This window comes from Genypterus blacodes, unplaced genomic scaffold (genome assembly GCF_046128005.1).
Source record: "Genypterus blacodes isolate CSIRO-AG114 ecotype Tasmania unplaced genomic scaffold, CSIRO-AGI_Gbla_v1 ptg000233l_1, whole genome shotgun sequence".
Classification (NCBI taxonomy): domain Eukaryota; kingdom Metazoa; phylum Chordata; class Actinopteri; order Ophidiiformes; family Ophidiidae; genus Genypterus; species Genypterus blacodes.
Window position 1 is genome coordinate 553,457 of NW_027467031.1, and position 20,495 is coordinate 573,951.

Consider the following 20,495-nt stretch of genomic DNA (forward strand, 5'->3'; position numbering starts at 1 on the left):
TCATGACTACTTTTGTAGCCCCGGTTAGTCTTTAAAGTCGCAGGTAGGACTGTTTTTTTTTCATTTCAAACAGGAAATCACCCTAAACACACACTGAAACTCCACCTTGACTATTTTTGTCTTCGTGGAGCAATGACGAAGAGAGATTTGGCAACTTTTTGTTGGATTTCTTTCCAAACCCAACGAGGAAAAAACTTCACGCGCACCTGACGTTTCTCCTCTGCTAACTAATCCGACCTGTTCTGCAGCACTTAAACGCATCACAGAGTAAACTTAACTCGCTCGGTCACATCTCCTCTCCAATTTCCAAAGTAACTGCTCAACCTGCTGTGTCACGCTCCAAAAACACAAACTTACCAGGCTCGTTTTAAAAAAGAAAAATGTTTTATCTTAACCATTACATCATTAAAAAACAGAATTTGACCACTTTTTCAATATCCCAAAGCCAAACACCCTTATCATGACATCATCCTAAATGAAGGAATTGCTCCATGTTTTGGGTGCAGATGAATGTTTCTGGACACATCTGAGCGAGAGAGGAGAGATAATCACTGTGCACACACACTAACAAACACTGTGTGCACACACTAACTCGGCCACAAATCAGTTTCCTTCTGTGGCCAGAGGCGGGTGCATATCAAATCCAGGAGTTCCTGTTGACAGGATACTCTTGGGCCGCCGCCATGGAGTAGCTCACACACTCACACAGCAGAGTACACACACGCAGACACAGACACACACTCACACACAATTGCAGCCACTGATCCCAGTTGTGTAACATCACAAATTCTGTTATTCCTATCTTTCCAATCCAATAGTAAAGAGTTTATACATTGGTCAGTAGTTCCCCCCTACTCATCAAACTGAAGGCTGACACACACACACTCACACACAGGAACAGGATACGACACCTGAAGCCACAGATTGTGCACAGTGCAGGCACATGGGTGATATATAGGGCCGCACTTCCTCTTGCTGTCCTGTCATGGCTTCATGCATGTGCAGCAGTAGGTGTCGGAGAAAGTCAACATTGGTGTGAAACTGTGTGCGTGTGTGTGGGTGTGTGCGAGAGAGTGAAGTACCGCACTATATTTGCAATTTGGAGCCGTACACACAAAAGCTCTCAGTTGGGGGTTTCTACAATGACTAATAGGCTGATGTGTGTAACCGCTGTGTGGGTGGGAGCTGCACCGGCCTGCTGTTGTTGGCCCATTCAGTGTGTAGGACATGTGGCTACCACAGACTTGTACACAGGGTTTTTATCTTTATATGCAGTACAAAAGGGAGATATTTCACTGTGACAGCATGACACACACGTACAACACTGTTAATCAGCTGCAGCTCAAGTGTTGCTCTTCATCCTGCTTATAGATTGATTGCTGCCAATTTAGTCCAAGCTATGTTTCCCCTAAATTTTTGAAAAAGTGAAAAAAGGCGTTCATATTGTAATTTCACTGAATCCTACTTTATATATTAGATGTAATTCACTTTGTGTGTATGATCTTGAGACTGGTGACACACAAATGAAAATGATTATTTTCATGCATGGATGTTAATTGCAAAATGTTTCTTATTGTGACACTTGTGTGGCTATGTGATGTCATGAATGTGTGTGTGGCATGACAAAGCATAAAGAGCACATTCTGACGAATAAAGCAGGCCACTTGTTTTCACTGCTGACTCACTAACACCCACTCACATCGCTGAACAAGACCAGCTTGTTAAGGGTTCACTATTGTGAAAAATTGAGATTTCACAACTTGTTGGTGACAGAAGAAGAAGAACGATGGCTGTTCGGAAAATGATTTATTTACAGATTTGAGGCGTTCGGGAAACTCAAACGACCAAGAGTATGCGTTCTCATGACCCATTAATGTGTCAACCTGTCATACGCACACTGTTTGCATATGTGAAGTTTCTGTGTGTGTGATCTGTGAAGAATGCGTCCCTCATATAATGTTGGCATCATATAAACTTGGAGAAAGTTAAAAGTAGTTCATTGGGATCTAAAATCAGCTGGAATACTTTATAGAGTCATGTTAATGCATGAAATTGGTAGAAAATGAGGGCAAAAACTAATTTTGACATGTGGTTTACAACAGATGGGCGGGGGGGGGGTTAATGTCAAATCTAATTCAATTCGTTTTAAGTTTCTTGGAAAAAAATAGGTGTTTAAAAACGACATCTGTGTCTCATTTCACACAGAATTCACACTTGAACAGAATCGTTCATTTCAGATGCCCTTGAGCAAGGCACTTCAGCACCAGCGTCTGTAACGGTGCGTGACAACGGTCCGCAGCAAGTTGGGACTTGTTGGTTAAACATTGAACCCGTCACTTTCCCTGCCAGTGTCTCCAGGTGAGCGGCTTTAATGAAGTCATCTGATCTGCTTGCGACTCCACACGTTTGTCGCCGTGTCACCATTTTGATATGAACTGGATGAAAGTCTGAAGCCTTAGAGCTCGTCGGGGTTGGAGGCTGATGTCAAAGAACCTGATGTGCTTATCGTCTATTCTTGCTCTTTCTTCTTCTTCTTTTTCTTGTCCTTCTTGGGTTTCCTCTCCTCCTGAACCCCGGGGTCTTCTGGAACAGCGTCCGGGTCCACCTTGTGTTTCTTGTGCTTTTTCTTCTTGGAGGGCGGCTGCTCCTCACAGCTCTGCTCCACTCCACAGGGAGAGCTGCAGTCGACGTTGGCGGCTTCTTTGTCCTCCGCCATTTTCCTTTTCTTCTTCTTCTTCTTCTTGGTCCCCGTACAGGCCTGCTCCTGCTCCGCACTTTCCTCCGCTACAACGGGAGCGCTACAATCCTCTTCCATCTCCTCTGCAGCCTTTCTGCTCTTCTTTTTCTTCTTCTTTCTTTTGGGCTCCTCGGCATCGGGACACGCCTCCTCGGAAGGACCCGACGCCTCGCTGGTCTCCGTCTCGCGTGGCGACGGCGGGTCCTGGGTCTGACCCCGGGCCTTCTTCAGCTGAGCCATCCGCTGGGCAAAGTACTCCTGCATGGTGAGGGTGCTGGTCACCGTCTTGGTGATGGCCTCCGGATCCAGTTCTGAAGTGGCAGGAGTCAAATTCTCCTCAGTCTCCCCCTGGGAATCGCTGCTATTGTTCTCCTAGACGGAAAAAGATACAAATGAGAAGATGAGGTTTAGTCTTTAAAGCTGAATTTAGAGAACCGACACAGAAATAGACAGCAAACACTGGTGGACTGGGAACTTAAGAGCTCATCAATCATCATTGGCAGATTAACCCGGCACATCTTTGGGTGAAAAGCCACCAGAATAGGATGTTGGTGTAACAATAGGCGTTAAAGGATCACTTTAACATGCCCATGTATTTTTAGGTGTGCGGACAATTGGACATCTGACACACAGACGCTCTTAAAGCTGACACGGTACGACGATTAAGCAGCGAGCACTCAGCGGCGTGTCCTCGCTCAGTCAGCTCCTCGTTTAAGAGACGAGCTCCTGCCTTTTTAACACGGCGACACCGGCCTGAGGAAACATCTTGGCGAGCTTCTGTCTGCGACCGAATCCCACGCAGCTTTGGTGTCATCGGCGTTTATTTGAGGCTTTTCCCGCTGACGCATTGTAAGGTTTTTTAGCAACAGATGAAGAAGAAAAAGCGTGAGCGGGGAGTTTGTTATTGCGTGTACTCCTGCATGTGCACCTGTCAGAGACATTTTCACATTTCTTTGCTGATTTGGGATCAAAGAAGAAGCCAAACGGGGAGTCAACCGATGGCAGCCGATCAAACCTGTTGAAGCAGAAGGTAAACTTTTTTTTCTTTAATGAAAGATAGGCGATGTTGAAAGGGATCACAGAGCCCCGATCACTCATTTCAAATTGGTTCAGCCGGTCTGACCCAGTCGCTGCTGAGCTCTGAACAGAGGGCCGACGACTCTAGAGCGACTGCAGCGACTCTGGAGCGACTCTGTCCGACCACAGAGTCGCGACACAGTGGCGATTTTTTTAACTCTGCGGCGGGAACAATTCCTCACCTTGGCCCGGCCGCCCATTCGTCTTCATTTTCCTAATGGCCTACTCAATGCATAATGATTCGTCCAGAAGAATGCAGAACCTCCTCCAGAGAGTCGCACTAAACAATGCCGCCGCTCCGTGCGTTTGCCTGGGAGACGCGGCGAGCCGACGGCATTTTTCAAACTCTACAGATTAGGGATAAATTGAAAAAAAGGCGGCGTAGAGTCGCCACCTGGTTCGGCCTTTAAGCTTTGACACGCAGATTACGCCGCTTTAACCCCGAGCGCTGATTGAGACGGACGAGTGAACCGATGGGCTACGAACACAATGTGGACACTTAAGGGGGAAAGGTCACGAGAGGCCTTCATGGACCGAGATGCAGTGTGTAATTCATGAGCCAATCAAATTCCTCTCCTGCGTTTGCATACACATACATAATTCCACATGTGACTTTAAATGAGGTGTGTTAGGGAAATATAAGAGTGTGTCTCTTCTGCCACCCTGGGGAGTTGAACGGACAGACCAGTTATAAGTCTTCAACCAGTAAAAGCTCCATAAGGATCAATACGTTTGCACCTGGGAGACAAAGATGGTCATTGTTGTGAGAGCTAATATATTGATCCGGAACCAAAAAATGCTTCCTAAGCTCATCGACCTCAGGCCAGATTTGTTTTTCAAAGCAATAAATTACACAAGAAATTCTACCTTGCCTGCGCCCACTGGAGTGTTAGGAGTGTGAGCTCTGATGTTTCCCTTTGACCGGCGTCCAGCTGGACGGGGACAAAGTTTCCCCGACTCCCTCAGAACCTTTGGCTGCACCGAAACCCCCCAACTTCTAACGAGGGGCATCGGGCCTTCAGGTGAGAGACACCATTAGACAAAACTTTCCAACTTCCCGGAGAAAAAAATCTATACTCGCCGTTACCGCACAATGGCATCGGCTCTGCTTTGGGAGAGTGGAGATGAGGGGGCTGGGAGGGAGGAGGAGGGTGTGTGTGTGTGTGTGTGTGTGTGTGTGGGGGGTGGGGGGGGGCTTAGAGCTGACAGCGCCAAACAACATGTACCTGGGATTTGGGGGAAGATGGCTGGGGGCCACTTTAGAACTGCCTGTGAAATTACTCTCAAGAGAGGGAGAGGGGCGAGCGAGCGGGCGGGCAAGGGAGAGAAACATCCCCTTCATCAAGAAAAGTACCTGGAACTTGGTATGTGGTTCTGTCCCCACCGCCCGGGGATCTCCATTAAGACTCTGATCCGACAGGGGGGGACGGAGTCGTACATCCCAGTGTCCACAGGCTGGACACTCTGTAATGCTGACTCTGTGTGTGTGCGTGCGTGCGTGCCTGCGTGCGTGCGTGCGTGCGTGCGTGCGTGCGTGCGTGCGTGCGTGAGAGAGACGAGCGTACAAACTTCTGGTCAAACCGATTTTGGCCCTTTAAGTTGATCATTTACATTATTGGACAGGGAATGTTGTGTATTCTATGTATCCACCTGAAATGTGTGTGTGTAAACCTGATCTGGTCCCTTTCTGTGGTTCTGATTGTGTCTGGCTGTTCACTCCCATCATCAGTCATAAAGCGTCGGTGTTTAGAAGGCCAGCACACACACTAACTGTATGAATGCTGATACAAGCTTCACCTTACTAAACACTCAGGACATGATGCTCACACTAAATAGAGTTTTACATCAAACTGTAGTATGAGTACATTACCATCTCACGTCACAGAGTTCTACAACACTTTCATTAACAAAATAAGAACGTTTGTTGTTTCTAAGAAGCAAAGTGTGTGTGTGTGCTGTGAAGTAAATGCAGCTTTAGTGGTGAAGCATGTGAGCCATCTGTGCCGTTCAAGAAGGGATTTCACCAATTTGTAAAAAGAGTTTCCATACAGGCTGGTACAAGGGAAGAATGTCTATAAATCCTGGACTAGCACTCGGTGTGGCTGAGGAGCAGAGGGCTGGAGAACACACACCTATATTCAGCCATGTCTACCGCTCCTCCTCCCAGACCCTGAGCCCCAGGAAAAGGATGCGCTCAGTGCACTGTGTGCAGCTCCGAGATAAGACTCCTTCTGCAGAGGAGCGGCCTGGCTGGCTATCGGGGCCCTTCCTGCTCCCGCTCGCTCCCCTGGCGGGGGCTGGGGCTGGGCAGGGAACACACCAGGGCCCGCAGAGGGTCCCAGAGAAAAGAGGAAGGTGGAAAGACATTCAACAGGCCACCTCCTTCAAGACACTCCAGGTCCATCTCTCCCTGCTGGAGGAGCCAAAGAAAAGCCAGCGGTGAGCAGCGTGCCAAGGAGCAGAGACAGAGGCCAGAGCACTGCGGAGGAAGAGGAGGAGGAGGAAGAGGAAAGTCAATCAACACCGCAGATGGATGTGGCAGAGATTCATGAGACTCCATGTGAAACTTTTCCCCTAAAAAAATGGAAATCTACAGAAAATTCACACCAGTTTGACAAAACACGTCACAATGTTTTTGCACAAGGAGTTCAATTGACCTGGAATTTTAAGGAGAACATTTTAGGGATATTTCAATTAAGTTTCAAATGTCATGTGAAGGAGAGAAATGACCAGTCAGACCAAGTGTCAAAACCAGTCAATTACATTATAAGTATCTTATCCAGTTTAAAAGGATTTTATGTTTTTCTGAATTTCTTATCAATTTAAACGAACTATAAATAAATGTTGAGGATTCCTGAACAAAATATTTCAACAATTTGGCCTCTCCTGATCAGAATTCATAAATATTTGATTCATTTATTATACATTTAGAATAATTTGACAGATTAATAATGAAAATCTCTTCCTATATAATTCCAGGTTTTACTAATTCCTACTCACACACATACTGACAGTGTGAAGTGCTCATTTTGTAAAGCCTGTTTGCTTAATATATGATGTAATAAATGGATCCTTCCCGCTCTCAAAATGGGAATCTGGCCTCTTTGTGCTGCTCTACCAGGAGGTTTTCAAATTAGAAACAAAGCAAACTATTTAACTCAAATGTTTACATGAAGCGAACATCAAATCAACATTCATGCATTGATGTTTCCAACAATAACTGGATGTGACACCGGCTGCACATTTGTAATAGGAGAGCTGAGACGGTTCCAAAATCAAGTCTGCACGGCCCTCAGTGGAATGAAGAGATGAGAAAAACAAAATGCTATTCTGAAGAAAACGGGAAATGAACTAAATGCAAGATCGTGCAACTATTTCGGTTTCATATCGAACGATTACAACTCGACTTCAAATGAAAGGTGACGTAGGAATAATCAGCTTTGGGACGCAGCGGCACGATCCATTCATTTTTTAAGAAACTGCCTGTTTGCATTACTCGCCGCTTGTTCAATAATATCTGGCCGATATTGGTCGGGTCTCTTAATTGCACGAGTGTGCCCTCATTGTCCTGCCACGATAATAAATTTGGCCGCACTCGAGGTCTATGGATCAGGCCCGGATTACACAGCTGTCTCTCCCTGATGAACACACCGGCCCGCCGCCCCATCCCTCATGAGCCTGATGTGGGCGGACAGGAAAACAGGTGGACGCCTCATTCTGGGTTAAATAAGCATACCGTTCTCTCACCGTCACATCCGTATTTGAAGAAATGCCAGCGGCTCAAAACTACGTCATACTCTTGCTTGTTTTCCTTTTTCTGCGGAAAAACAAAAATGAACGCAAAGTGATGAAGTTGGAGGCGAGAAGCAACGTTCCACCACAGTCCATTAGAAGCCACACATGGAAGGTTCCTGAAAGTCAGAGACTAAAGGCGATACTTTCTGTGTTTAATAAAGACAAAACACAAAAAATAGGTTTTGAAAAATTGCACTTTGTGCTCAGGTGCGAGAACGTTTATCATAAGTAACAAATGAAGACATTATGCATGCGGCGTGACTGCCCTGCGCTTGTTCAACACCGCAAACGCTCGGCGACAAAGCCGCCCTGAAGAGCGCCGGCTGCCCCCCCACCTCAACCCCACAGAGAGGAGATAGTGATTATTTTTCCCCCGGCTGTGATTTATTAGATTAAAGAGTCAGTGATTAAACGGTAGTCGGTGGCTGTAAACAGCCAAGAGGGCTGGAAATCTTTGGGCGGTTAGCTTCAGCAGGCGGTAATTACCCCGAGCCTGCATCCTCGCCCAGGCCCGTAACTAAGAGACAGACGCCCTCTTTTTCTTTTTTGTCCTGCGCTAATCTGTAAGTGTCAGCGAGCTGGCATGGCCGGGAGGGAGGGAGCCGTCCACACAACTGCCAGGGAGGTAGGTGGTAAGTGTGTGTGTGTGTGTGTGTGTATGCGTGCGTGTGTGTGTCGGGGGGGTTGTCAATTGGCGGGTGTTTTTGCGGCGGTAGAAGCAGAGAGGCCTCGTCAACAAACAGGAGAGGCAGAGCTTTGGCTGGAGGCAATTAGATGTTATCTGAGAATGAATTAGAGCTCGTCTGACAAAGAGCCACGCAAGCACGCAGCCGCGCAGAGGCTCGTTCAACCGGCACCGGCGTCACACACACACACACACACACACACCTTCAACACCAAAGCTCAAAGCAACACTTTGCTTTGTAGTTATCTTACAATCAAAGGCGTTAAATGAGCGCTAATAGATCCTTAGAGTCACAATGTTATCAGCTGGACAATTGTAAAGCAGTCAAACTAACAGTCTTAATTGATAACGATTATCCAACATTTCACACACACACACACACACACACTCATTGAAGAATCACTAAGTGAGCCTCTGACTGGAGATTCTCCCGCCGAGCCTCCCAGGCCTCAGCAGCAACCTGTGAGAACCTCGGGTGGAGAATTTTTACACAGAAAACACATTTTTGCTTGTGCGCCGTCAGCAAACTTTCTCCGCTCGACTCCGCCCATCGCCCCCGCCCCCGGTCCGCCGCATCTGCCAAACTCTCCGGGCCCCAACCTCGCAATCGGCCCATATTCCTTAAGACGCTGGGTGCCAGGGGAGCCCCCGCTGACGTGCCATCCTTCATGTGGACGCGGCGTGGGCAGGAGAGAGACGGCAACAGGTGCCACCCGACGAGGCCCCGATCCCGGGCCCTTTGTGCCTCAGCGGGAGTGGGAGTGGGAGAGGGCGCAGGGGTCACGCCGACCCTAGAGCAGGGTGCACCATACCAACTGTCTGACTGGAGGCTTCAAGAGTCAAAACAAGGCGCGCACCAAATTACACCCTGCCATTTTTCATTCCCGACATTTTAAGGAGTGCAGCAGTAATGAACTCCTCCGACTCGCAGCGATGTTGATGTAAGCGGAAGAATTTTCCCTGTGATCTTCCAATTGGCTCCCATTAGTGACAAAACATCAGACAAACAGCGCAGGAGGCAGAAGTGGATTTGTTTGAGCTGACTGGAGTTTTCATTAAAAGTCCATTTTTGGCCGGGGAAGCAAACGGAAGTAAATTCAACTCTCCAGCGGCTTTGAGGTGAATTTAAATAAACGTCATAGAGGCTTATTTACAAAATAACTTCACGGGAGATTAGATTTGACACAGATGGTGACTAGGTATGGATGATTTCTCCTGAGGCGCGGACATTCCATCAGAGCGAGCTCACAACAACCGGTGATTAGAGTCAAAATGATAATGAAGGGGGGAAAAAATGAAAGCAAACTGAATTTTTCCTGCTCAACACGGCCAAAAAAACAAGAAATGTAGCAGGGAGAAAGAAAAAAAATAGAACTATGGCTGGTTTCCACCTTTCATCTGAGCTGGCGGCTTTAAAAAATGACTAACTTTTGTTGATGTATGAATCGGCGGGGAGTCTATTTATCAGCAGGCCCTCTGCGGTCGCCCGCTCGGGTCCCTCAAGTCACAAGCCGCGTCGCTCCCCTTTGACTGATTAATTAGCCAATCAGAGGACATTTTTCACTGGGCGGCAGAATGGTTTATTTCAGCTAATGCCGGGCTTTGGAGCCGAGGGCCCGCTGGAGCCTCGTCGGCTCTTTCGGCCTGCCTGAGTGGCCGGGCAGCGGGGCGAGGGAGATAAATCAAGCCGGGCCGGCCCCTCCGTGTGGCTCCCCTAACTAAACCCCCTGAGGAGGGCACGGAGAGCTGGAGGAGGGGTGAGGGAGAGGTGGCGGGGTAGGGGGCAGGAGGAGGCGGGGGGGGACGCAGGACGGCCAGGGGCACTGCTCGCCCGCCGATAAGCGCGGGGAGCACGGGGCTGCCAAAGTGCCTTCATTTAGAAGTGGCCGGGGCTCTCTTTTTTTTGTGCGATATCTCGGCAGAGGAGCGGCTGTCGTTTGTCATGAGGTGAGTAATTGTGTCGAGGGGGCGCGGGAGGGGGGCCGGGGGCCGGGGGCCGAGGGGGGCCGGCGAGCGTGGGACGGGTGATGGATAACGGCTAGCGGTGGGGATGGACAGGTGCTCCACTACAACCTGATCACCACGAGCGGTCAGGGAGGGTAAATAATGGCTTCCAGCATACATTTACAGGGTGAAGGGACGAGGAGGTGGAAGTGATGCAGGCCCAGCACGCAGTTTGTAATTCATCACATTTGGTAGATGTCAATTATGCTTAAAGATAAGACGGTGAAGCTCTGGGTGTCGGGCTGCGAGTGTTTTTAAGAAGGATTCATATTTTGATACAGCATCGCTCCATTCTGTCTGTAAATGGAGTTTGCTTCCGTTTACAGCCCCGCGGCCCATCGCGTTTCGAGGGCCAGCAGCGTCGGTCGGGCGGTCGGGAGTCCGAGTACGACACCGACCGTGTGTAGACTTTTATCTGACAGTTAAAATGTTAGTTACATTTTTCGTGTCGCTACAGACGACGACTTATGAGCAGAAGGGCAAAGAAAGAGAGAAACGGTGTCAAAAACAACGAATAACCTGCTCAGGTGTCCTTAACACAAAAACCCTCCCGTCTTTGAACGAGCAGTGTGTGTGTGTGTGTTGAGAATGTGCGTTTGTCTGCGTCGGCCTGTCTGCGTTTCAGGGAGCGTTGTGAGCAGCGATAAGAAGCGAACAGGAAGCACCGTCGCTGTGGAGGAAGGAAAACCCCTTAGAGGGGGGAAGAGAGAGAGAGAGAGAGAGAGAGAGAGAGAGAGAGAGAGAGAGAGAGAAGAGAGAGAGAGAGAGAGAGAGAGAGAGAGAGAGAGAGAGAGAGAGAGAGAGAGAGGAGAGAGAGAGAGAGAGAGAGAGAGAGAGAGAGAGAGAGAGAGAGAGAGAGAGAGAGAGAGAGAGAGAGAGAGAGAGAGAGTGAAGAGAGGTGGCGTGGGTGAAAGATTCATGAGAGAAGGAAGGAGGGGGACACTGTTCTGGAGAGGCCGGTCCAGCTATGTCCCCGTCCCCCCCGGCCTCCCTCACCTGGTCTGGACGCAGTCATGTGACCGACCGGCCCACTAACTGATGGAGGCTGGATTTGGTTCTTTGGGGGTCGTAATGGCGGCCGACCGTTACGTACAGACTAGTGTGACGGTCGAGGTCAGAGGAGATCCTACGCGACACCGCCAAGCTCGATTGGTCCGTCAGTTTCTTTGCCTTTTGCCCAGAATGCTCAGATGGAGGCGGGGCCTCACGGGACGCCATTGTAACGGTGTCCAGTGCTCTCGATGCGGTCAATGGCAGAAAAACAACAAGCCATAACCAAACGATTAGGCGTGTGTGTGTTTGTTCGAGTGTATGTGTGTGTGTGGTGGGGGGGAGGTGACGGTGTGTATTGCTTGCATCTCTAGTGTTTATCAACCAGGGAGCGGCGGCCATTGTGATGTTATGGCTCTGACTCGTGGGGGAGTTGGGTTTTTTGCACAATTTATGGAATTTAAGATGCCAATTTCTTCAAGCCAAACGCTGGAGAGAAAAACAGAGGAAGGCTGCTCTGTGTGTGTGTGTGTGTGTGTGTGTGTGTGTGTGTGTGTGTGTGTGTGTGTGGGTGTGTGTGTGTGTGTGTGTGTCGGGGTCGGTCAGCACAACTAAGCTAAATATTATATTCGCATTTATGAAATGATTTCTTCGTTCAGTCATGTCAGCTCACGTGTGACGTCGTTCATCTCAATTAAAACAAATCGCCCGGGGCAACAAAGACATAACAAGCGTATTCACCTGAGTGCTTCATCTGGCATCCACACTTTATTAGGTTGATTGATTAAGGATGATTAAACGTCATTGAAGTTCATTTAGAGAGACGAGTCAATTCAGTCTCCGTCTTGATTCTCCAAGACAAGCGGCTGGTGAAGTGTGTTTACACTCTCGAAACGCCGCCTGCAGCTGCTGGAGGTCAGGCGTCACGGTGGCGTCTGAAGTGAGCAACCAGCAGAAAGGAAACTTCTTTCTTTTTGCAAGCATCATCGCCTTTTTTGCTCACTTTTTTTTTTTGCAAACCTCACACGATTACGTTTCGCCTGTGATGACGCCCCGCAGCTCGATTTGGCCGCCGCGGGTCAGGAGGGAAGAAGAGGGCGAGCGGTGGGGAGTAAAAATCCCTTAACTGGATTTGGGCGTTCTTGCAGCTAACGGTGGTTAAGTTAAAGCTGCACGCCGTGACGCCGCTAATCTGCGACCGCAGGCTGCAGAGGAGACGGCAACAGATGAGTCAAGAGACGCCGCAAATAGGAGTCGCCGCTGGATTCGTCACGACGACCGCGATGAGGAAGCTTCCTGGTTGATCCGGGGGAACAAAACCACAACAAACCCAAGTCGAGAAAAGCTGCAGGAGGAAACGCGTCTTTCTCACCTTCATACAATCTTAGAGCATGAAAAGGAGACGTGGAGCTTTACAGGTGTGTGTGTGTGTGTGTGTGTGTGTGTGTGTGTGTGTGTGTGTGTGTGTGTGTGTGTGTGTGTGTGTGTGTGTGTGTGTGTGTGTGTGTCTCACTCACCTGCTCAGGGTCTTTGGCAGATCTTGATCTCTTCCCAAAGATACAGTTCAGGTCGGTTTCACTGCGGCTGGACAGATCCTTCCCTGCACGAGGAATAAAACACCATTTAGGTTTGAATACAGGCTAAAAAAGGCCATGTTACAGAATGAGTCAACACACACACACACACACACACACACACAGGATGAAAATGACATCATCATTAATAAACACTGAAAGCAGACGTCTGAAAATGCAATTACAAAATCTTGGTTGAAATAGTTAAAAGCGTGTGTGTGTGCGTGTGCGTGTGCCTGTGTGTGTGTCAGTGTTGTGGTCTCCGAGTCAAGCGAGGGTGGGTTTGTGTTTTTTCTTGCTCCAGGGATAAAACGGCAAAGAAAAATAAACCCGCGGCGAAGGTCTGAAAGGCCACGCCCCCGCATTCCCGTTTTTTTTATTCTTTTTTTTTTTTTTAAAGCCCGGGCCTCAAAGGCTCCTGGAGCACACAGCCGTCCGTCTCGGGGCCCCGGGTCCTGTTCGTACAGCTGCATCCTCTTCCTTCAGCGGGGCCCTGATAACATTTGGTTGGTTATTTATTGCTTTAGAACCTCCATCTCGCCTGCTCTCCGCTTTGAAAGCTGCTGCAGGTCTGCGGAGGTAAAACCAAGAAACCCAGCGGCCGAGCGCACAACCAAAATATCTTTAGAGAAGAAGGAGGAGGGGGGGGGGGCATTTTGTCATCGACTGACCCCAGGTTTAAAGTAAAATTCCCCTATTTGACCTTTGTGCTGTTTGGAGGAGGAAGTAGCCGTCAAAACTCACTCAGGCTGCAGGCGAGCAGGTGAAAGAGCAAACGGCAAACCCGGAGATAAAACGGCGCTTTAACACCACGTTTCCCTATTAAACGCTCCGAGGTGGCCGCACGCCATGAGGCAGGATGGAGGCCGGGGGGAGGGGAGGGGAGGGGGAAGGCACCGCAGTTGGAAAGTGTTACGGAGCGCACGCTGGTTTCCAAGGGCACGGTTGAGACGGCAACAAGTGTCAGGCGGGCATAAACTGGTCAAACGGGACGAGCGCAGAGAGCGAGAGAGGCTTCCACGAGAAATCTACAAATCTGATAAGTGGGACTGACACACACACACACACACACACACACACACACACACACACACACACACACACACACACACACACACACACACACACACACACACACACACACACACACACACACACACACACACACACACACACACACACAGCCAAGACAAACAAAGCCAGACTAACTGAGGATGTCACATCAAGACGACCCGCCGACCCGACCTGCTCAGTTTGCACACAAATATGCAACAAACGAAAAAAAAAGAGCGCAGGTGAAAGCGAGCGGCCGGCGAGCTGCAGTTAAACGCCGCATCAACCTCCCTCGCTGCCTCGACAGGTGACGGATGGAGGCGGCAATTAAAACTGGGTTACTGGTTTACGCCGCAGGTCCCAGGCCCCCAGAGCGGCAGAGATTTTGGTGCCTTCCCCCGACAAACAAAGGCCATCAATCCTCCGTGCCGGGCGATGAGGGAGCCCGGGCAGGATATCGATAAAAAGGCAGGAGAGAGAGAGAGAGAGAGAGAGAGAGAGAGAGAGAGAGAGAGAGAGGGAGGAAGAGAGAGAGAGGGAGAGCGAGGAGGCGGCATATATGGAGAGAGGTTACGGGGATGTGTGGCGGAGCTTTCTGACACTTTTGCGGCCGGAACATTTCGCAACAAATACAAAGTTCACTGAGCTTCACCCAAACGTGTCAGTTTTGACAATAAGCCGCTCTTACGTGCAACATTGCGCCCTAAACCTGGATACAGCGGGTGACCTTTGACCGCACGGGGGATAATCTCCTCACCAATACATGTAAATCTATGAGACTTATACCCAACAGTCAACTTTCCACCTTCTCATGTAACAAGCTTAGCAACTCTAAATCCATTACCAAAGCCTTAACTTGGCAACAGCGGTGCAGGGAGGAGAAGGAAGAGGAGGGGGGAACGGAGTGCACGCCTGAAGCATGCAAACAGGCGCTGCAGGGCACTCGGGGTTGCCAGGTAACACTTTGCTTTGCCCCGCGCCCATCCAGGCCAAACTCTGGACGCTGTGGTGCGACATCATGATGGAGACTTCTTCCATAACGGCGACTTATTAACGATACATTGGCGAAATCGAGCATAAATCGAAAAGGAATTAATAACTTGGCCGCTTCGATTAGAGCTGAAAGTTAAAACCCGTGTGACGCTGGGATCTCGGGTTTCTAATTGACGTTGCGAGGCCGTTTACGGACAAACAAGATGTGCGTCTCAACTGTTGCGTGACGACAGTTGAGGCATCCGTGTGTGGTAACCGGTATGCGTTGTGCCGCGTTGCCAGAGCCACAAGCTGAGAGGAGATTCGATTTCCTGTAGATTTGAGCGGAGGGCGACGAGTAGTCTCTGAAACGAAGCCACCGGTGATGGCAGAAGGTGAAGGAAGCTTCTGAAATGGATTAGAATTGACGTCCAGGAGGATCAGGGGACGTAGATCAGGGTGCAAAGATGACATAAGGAGCACAAGTTCACAAGCATCATAAACATCAGAGCGTAATCAGCCTTCGTGGCGCGTCGGTGCATCGTATCTGTCAGGGACGAGGCCAAAATAAGATCACAATAACACGGCCAAGGGTCTGAGGGGGAGACGGAGGCCACGCTCTTATCTGCCGGGGTCATCTGATAGGTCGCACGGCCCCTGGGAGCTGTTGTTTTTTTGAGGGGGGGGCCAGTAAATGGACACGCCAGATGCCCCAAACAGGAAATAGGAAGTGGCTATTGAATGACGCAAGATGTAAAAGTCTCTTCCAGGTGAGGCACAAGTTGAGAGAGTTGTGTTTTTTCCCCCCTCAAGCACGCCGACCTGATAATGCACGTTTGAACCCGACGACAGAAGCGATTCCCGCTGGAACGACTTCAACAGATGCTGCTGAGCTTTGGTGCGATATGGATCCACGCAGCTCCATCAAGCAAAACCCACCAAGGTAAAATATGGGTTTACGAGTTTCTTCATTTGGGTGTCCGGCGGTCCGGAACACCACAGACTCTCTTCTCTTGCCTATCAGTGAACCGGCCTTGGCCAGCAAATCTCCACTTCCTGACGTGTAAAGGAGTAATGAAAGCAGAAGGAGAAGAGTTATTAATAAACCTCCCCTCGCGCTGACCGGGGCGACTCAGCAACCGCGGCCTGAGCCAAGAGCGCCAAGGCTCCGGGGAAGGCGAAGGAGAAGTCTGACCGGGCGTGAGAGCACCGGGCGGGCGTGGGCGACGGTAGCAGAAACGGGGAGGAAGGGGAAGGAATGAAGGGCGGCTCGGCAGAAAAAAAAGCCATTTACGATCTAAGAGGTGGAGCGACCTTTGACCTTGGCATTGGTCGGAGAGAACAAACTCACCTTTGGCAAATTTCATGTAATGGACGCGCTTCTTGGAGGTCTTGGACTTCTCCTCCAGGCTGAAGCCTTTCGGCTCCTCTGGTTGGACGTCTGCAAGAAACACAACAAAAGCACAATAAATAAACAAATACATAAATGCAACAGAATCACATTGGAGTTGTTCTAAATCTGTACCAAAGTCAATGCATGATTTGGTTTCCGGCACACTGATGTTGTGACACTGCTCATGTCCGCTGAACGCCTCATGTGTTGCAGTGTAGCGCCCTCTACTGTGCGACAGCTGGACCTGCAGACCAGACAGAGCTACTTTCCACCATGATGTCAATACAAGCAGCAGATCTGATGTCTTAAGCATCTTGACCAGCTGTTGACAATGCTGTGGACACGCCCAAACAGTCACTTTAACTCTGTGATCGGGCTCAAAGTGGGAGGAGCTATTAGCTGCATCCACCAAACTCTACATGTTATAAAAGATGTCTGAGTTGTTCTCCCACGTTCAGCAGTGTGAGCAAACAAAAACAAAGATGTCAATCAAGCACACCCACACCTTCCTGAGAAGTGGTCTAATCTTTCAAAATATGTGAAAGTGCCTGTGTGTGTGTGTGTGTGTGTGTGTGTGTGCAGGGCCTTTGATAAACATGTGAACGTAACCTAGTCTGAGAACAGCTGCCAGAAGATGTTATCTCTCAGCGGCAGCCAACCAGCGTGCGTGTGCGTGTGTGTGTGTGTGTGTGTGTGTGTGTGTGTGTGTGTGTGTGTGTGTGTGTGCTGTTCTGAGGCTTTGTGGTGCCACACTGGAGGAAGCGAGGAGATGATTTGACGTTCTATGACACAGATGAGCAACATTAACCAGAGCTTCAAGTGAAAAGCTGCCGTCACGTACCGCTGCTGCTGTTCTGACCATGACAGCTGTTCAGTTGGGCGAGGAGCTCGTTGAAGTCGTCCTGGTGGGCGATCCAGTTATCCTACCAATGCATCGGACATACAGTGAATACACAGTGACAAATCAATCACACTGTCTCTGATCTGGTGCTAATGTGAGAGTTTAAAGATGGACGACAGAGGGCAACATCTACTGTACAAACTAACTAAACAGTTCCAATGACAACAACAAAGGTAAGATGGCTGACCTCGTGGCTGGCGTTGACTCCGAGACCGTGGCTGTTGTTTTTCACTTTGACTTTGATGTGGTCGGTGGAGCCTTGCTCAGTTTTCCCCAAACCCTGTCAACCAGACACAGATCACAGAAATCATGTCAACATTCCACGCACACGCACGCGCACGCACACGCGCGTGCGCACACACACACACACACACACACACACACCTTGCCCTTGGACCAGCCCATACGCTCCAGCAACTTCTGGCCGAACTTGGATTCATCCTTGCTCCAGTTGCTGTTCCGGGGGTCAACAGACCACTTCTGCTTCCTCCGGGCTGCAAAGACATTATTTCTTCAATTAATCCATAATAATAACAACAACAATATAGATGAGACTTCCACAAATTGGCTGTGACAGTTTGCATAGATTTCAACAGAATCCTGCACGATCGTCTCCATCCATGGGAGGAATCGAGCAAAGACCTTAAAATATCATATACACACAAACACACACGTGAGCTCTATGACAGGCGGTTGTCAGTGGAATCGTCAGGATCACATTGCTTTACCCCAACAAAGAGTCATGGCTACTAAAAACACAACACACAGCAAATCTTTGACCCATAGAGTCCATACGGTCAAGCGCTAACAAGCTGAAGGCGTGTTGTTGTAAACTGTGAGCGATGCGAACACGGCAGCACACGTGTTTACACCGGCTGAGGTAGCTACTGCTAACGCTAGCCGCATAGATACTTTGAAGCTTAAAACGCGTCGGAATAATATGGGGATACGTCTTTTGGTATCTAATAACGAGTGGTAAACAAATTTGTATAAATTCAATCACACGTGCTGTTACGTTAATGGAATGAAGCGAAAATAAACTAAAACTGATGGAAAGTTACTCACGTTCGGCAAGCATGGACATCTTGAGGTCCTTCAACTCCCTGGCGGAAGTCGGGTAGCAGCCCAACAAAATGCCTGTTTGAAATGTTTGTCCTCGTTAGCAAAATATACACGACATTATTATAAATAATGTCGTGTATGCGGAGATTCGTATTACATATGAATGAACACATATTGTGCAAATGAAATTAAAATTAAATTGCTGATCTTGATTCAAGTTAGGTTTTCCTCACTGCAGTAAGTTTGGAATGACAACAGAGGGCGCCGTAGCCTTTGCAATTCATATGTGGCAAAGCAAACGAGCCTTAATTGAAAAGCACACGGAGAGCGAATACTTTTACCAAGAGTGTCACCATAGGAACATATTTTTGCATCCAAAATATGCAGTCATGAGACGTGCCCCATTTTTATTTAACTATTTAATGTTCAGATATTTCCCACGTGTAACTCAAGCTTGTGCCTTACGTAACGTGCCGACAGCTGGAAGTGTTTCCCCCCCCAAACACACTCACGTTTTGTACTGTAACAATGTTTTCCCTGTTCCTGTGATCATAATACTTCACCCGCAGGATTCAGGATTCATGCTGACACACAATAACCCATTGATAGTTTTTTGGTAGGGATGTCATTGAAGGGTTAAATCTAAGGCGCTCCTGTTTTTTGAATGACTCAGCTTTTTTTGCACTTTTGTAATACAAACAAATCAAAAACATTTATGACACAGCGACACTCTTATGACTGCAGTGTTGCAAGGGAAGTAAATATTTAAATGTTCTTTCTTGTGGTAAATTCTTTCTTACTGTGGGCAGCAGTTAGGATACAGGTTGAGTCGAGTTTTCATGAGACGTGCCCAATTTTTATTTAACTATTTAATGGTCAGATATTTCCTGGATCTACAGCAAAAACTGATCACGCAGTCATGGGCCAAGTTTCCACAAATTGTCAGAGCTCCTTTAATCCAAGAACGAGTCAGCAGATGTCTGTATAACGCGGAAGGTCGGTTCTTTTGCAGTATTTGCCTTTGAGCTCATTGTGTTATTGTACTGGTGTGTGTGTGACCGTAGGTAACTTTTTGTTTACCAAAGCTTTCTTGCAATTTTTTATCAATGCTATCAGAAAGGAATGAAGATATGTGTGTTTACATGTCTTACGTGTCCTCAAGGTCACAACCAAACATGTTTACTTCGCTACTGTACATTACATTACACAATAAGTGTGTTCAACAAAGGTAGATAAAAGAACACTACTACTACAACTACTACTGTGAAGGAGTGAATGTCAGCTCTGTTCAAATTGGGTTTGTACTCTGTATATGTAAAACAAGGTGATGATAAATGGATGTTATTGTACCAATCTCCCAGTATTATGTTAGATAAGCAGCACATTGGTCCACTCTGTCCTATGTAAAGGAGAAGAAAGACACTGGCTATGTTTGCTACAGAGCCTTGGACTAATCACAGCTCTGTTCAGGGGATTAAAGTGAACAACGTCCATTTAATCTGCTGTTCCAGGGTCAGGGGGCCTTAGTCTGTGTAGTGGGCAACACCTAAGTGCTAATCTGATCTGATCGAGGTTAGTTCTAGCTCTGTATTGGATTAAGAGGTGATTGCGTAACAGCATCAGAAGCTCAGCAAGAATCAGTGACAGTGAATATTGTCCACTTGATATAACAACAATAATGCGATCGTCAAAGTCTTTATAGTGTATCAGTGATGATCTGATTGGAACAATTTTAGACTTTTGACGGAAAGGGAAATGGTTGAGATGTTCAGGGAAATGTAGCACATTTTTCAAGCTGTGCTCACACTGGTGGGGTCAGAGCAGGTCAGAGCTGTCGGATGCATTTTGAATTTACAGCTCACTGCTGATTTACAGAGAACATAAATAGCTCCCAAAGTACAAATTGATTTTCTGACCATCACAGTATGAATCCTATTCCAGACCAGTGGAGCAATCAAATTGACATGAAATGTGTTGTTTCCTATGAAAGCCTCCTGAGAGAAATGTGATTTACTTGAAGGATCGCCGCCCTTTTGATGAACCCACTCTCACGTCTCTCAGGTGTGACACATAAGTACAAAGGAGGAACGTTGAAGCCGCTGCTGCGTAGAGCTCTGATTGGCCGATACAGCGATGTAAGCACAGATCTCCTGGATCTACTTTAAAGGGCGGGAGGGTAGGAAGGTTGTTGTGGTAGTGGGTTAAGGGCTTGGCCTGCATCGCCATAGCAACAGGTTTCTATGCGGTGCAGA

The 20,495-nt window shown here is 48.3% G+C and overlaps 1 protein-coding gene across 1 annotated transcript; it reads right to left on the reverse strand.

The window, feature by feature from the left end:
• Nucleotides 1–1,789: 1,789 nt before the first annotated feature.
• Nucleotides 1,790–18,299, reverse strand: pinx1 (PIN2 (TERF1) interacting telomerase inhibitor 1). Its single transcript, XM_076170862.1, has 7 exons — nt 18,247–18,299; nt 17,566–17,675; nt 17,369–17,461; nt 17,122–17,203; nt 16,239–16,328; nt 12,806–12,888; nt 1,790–3,109 (listed from the first exon to the last, which is right to left on the reverse strand). Exons 1-7 carry the CDS (start codon nt 18,263–18,265, stop codon nt 2,510–2,512), a joined length of 1,077 nt encoding a protein of 358 aa, XP_076026977.1. The 5' UTR covers nt 18,266–18,299; the 3' UTR covers nt 1,790–2,509.
• Between the last annotated feature and the right edge of the window lie 2,196 nt (nt 18,300–20,495).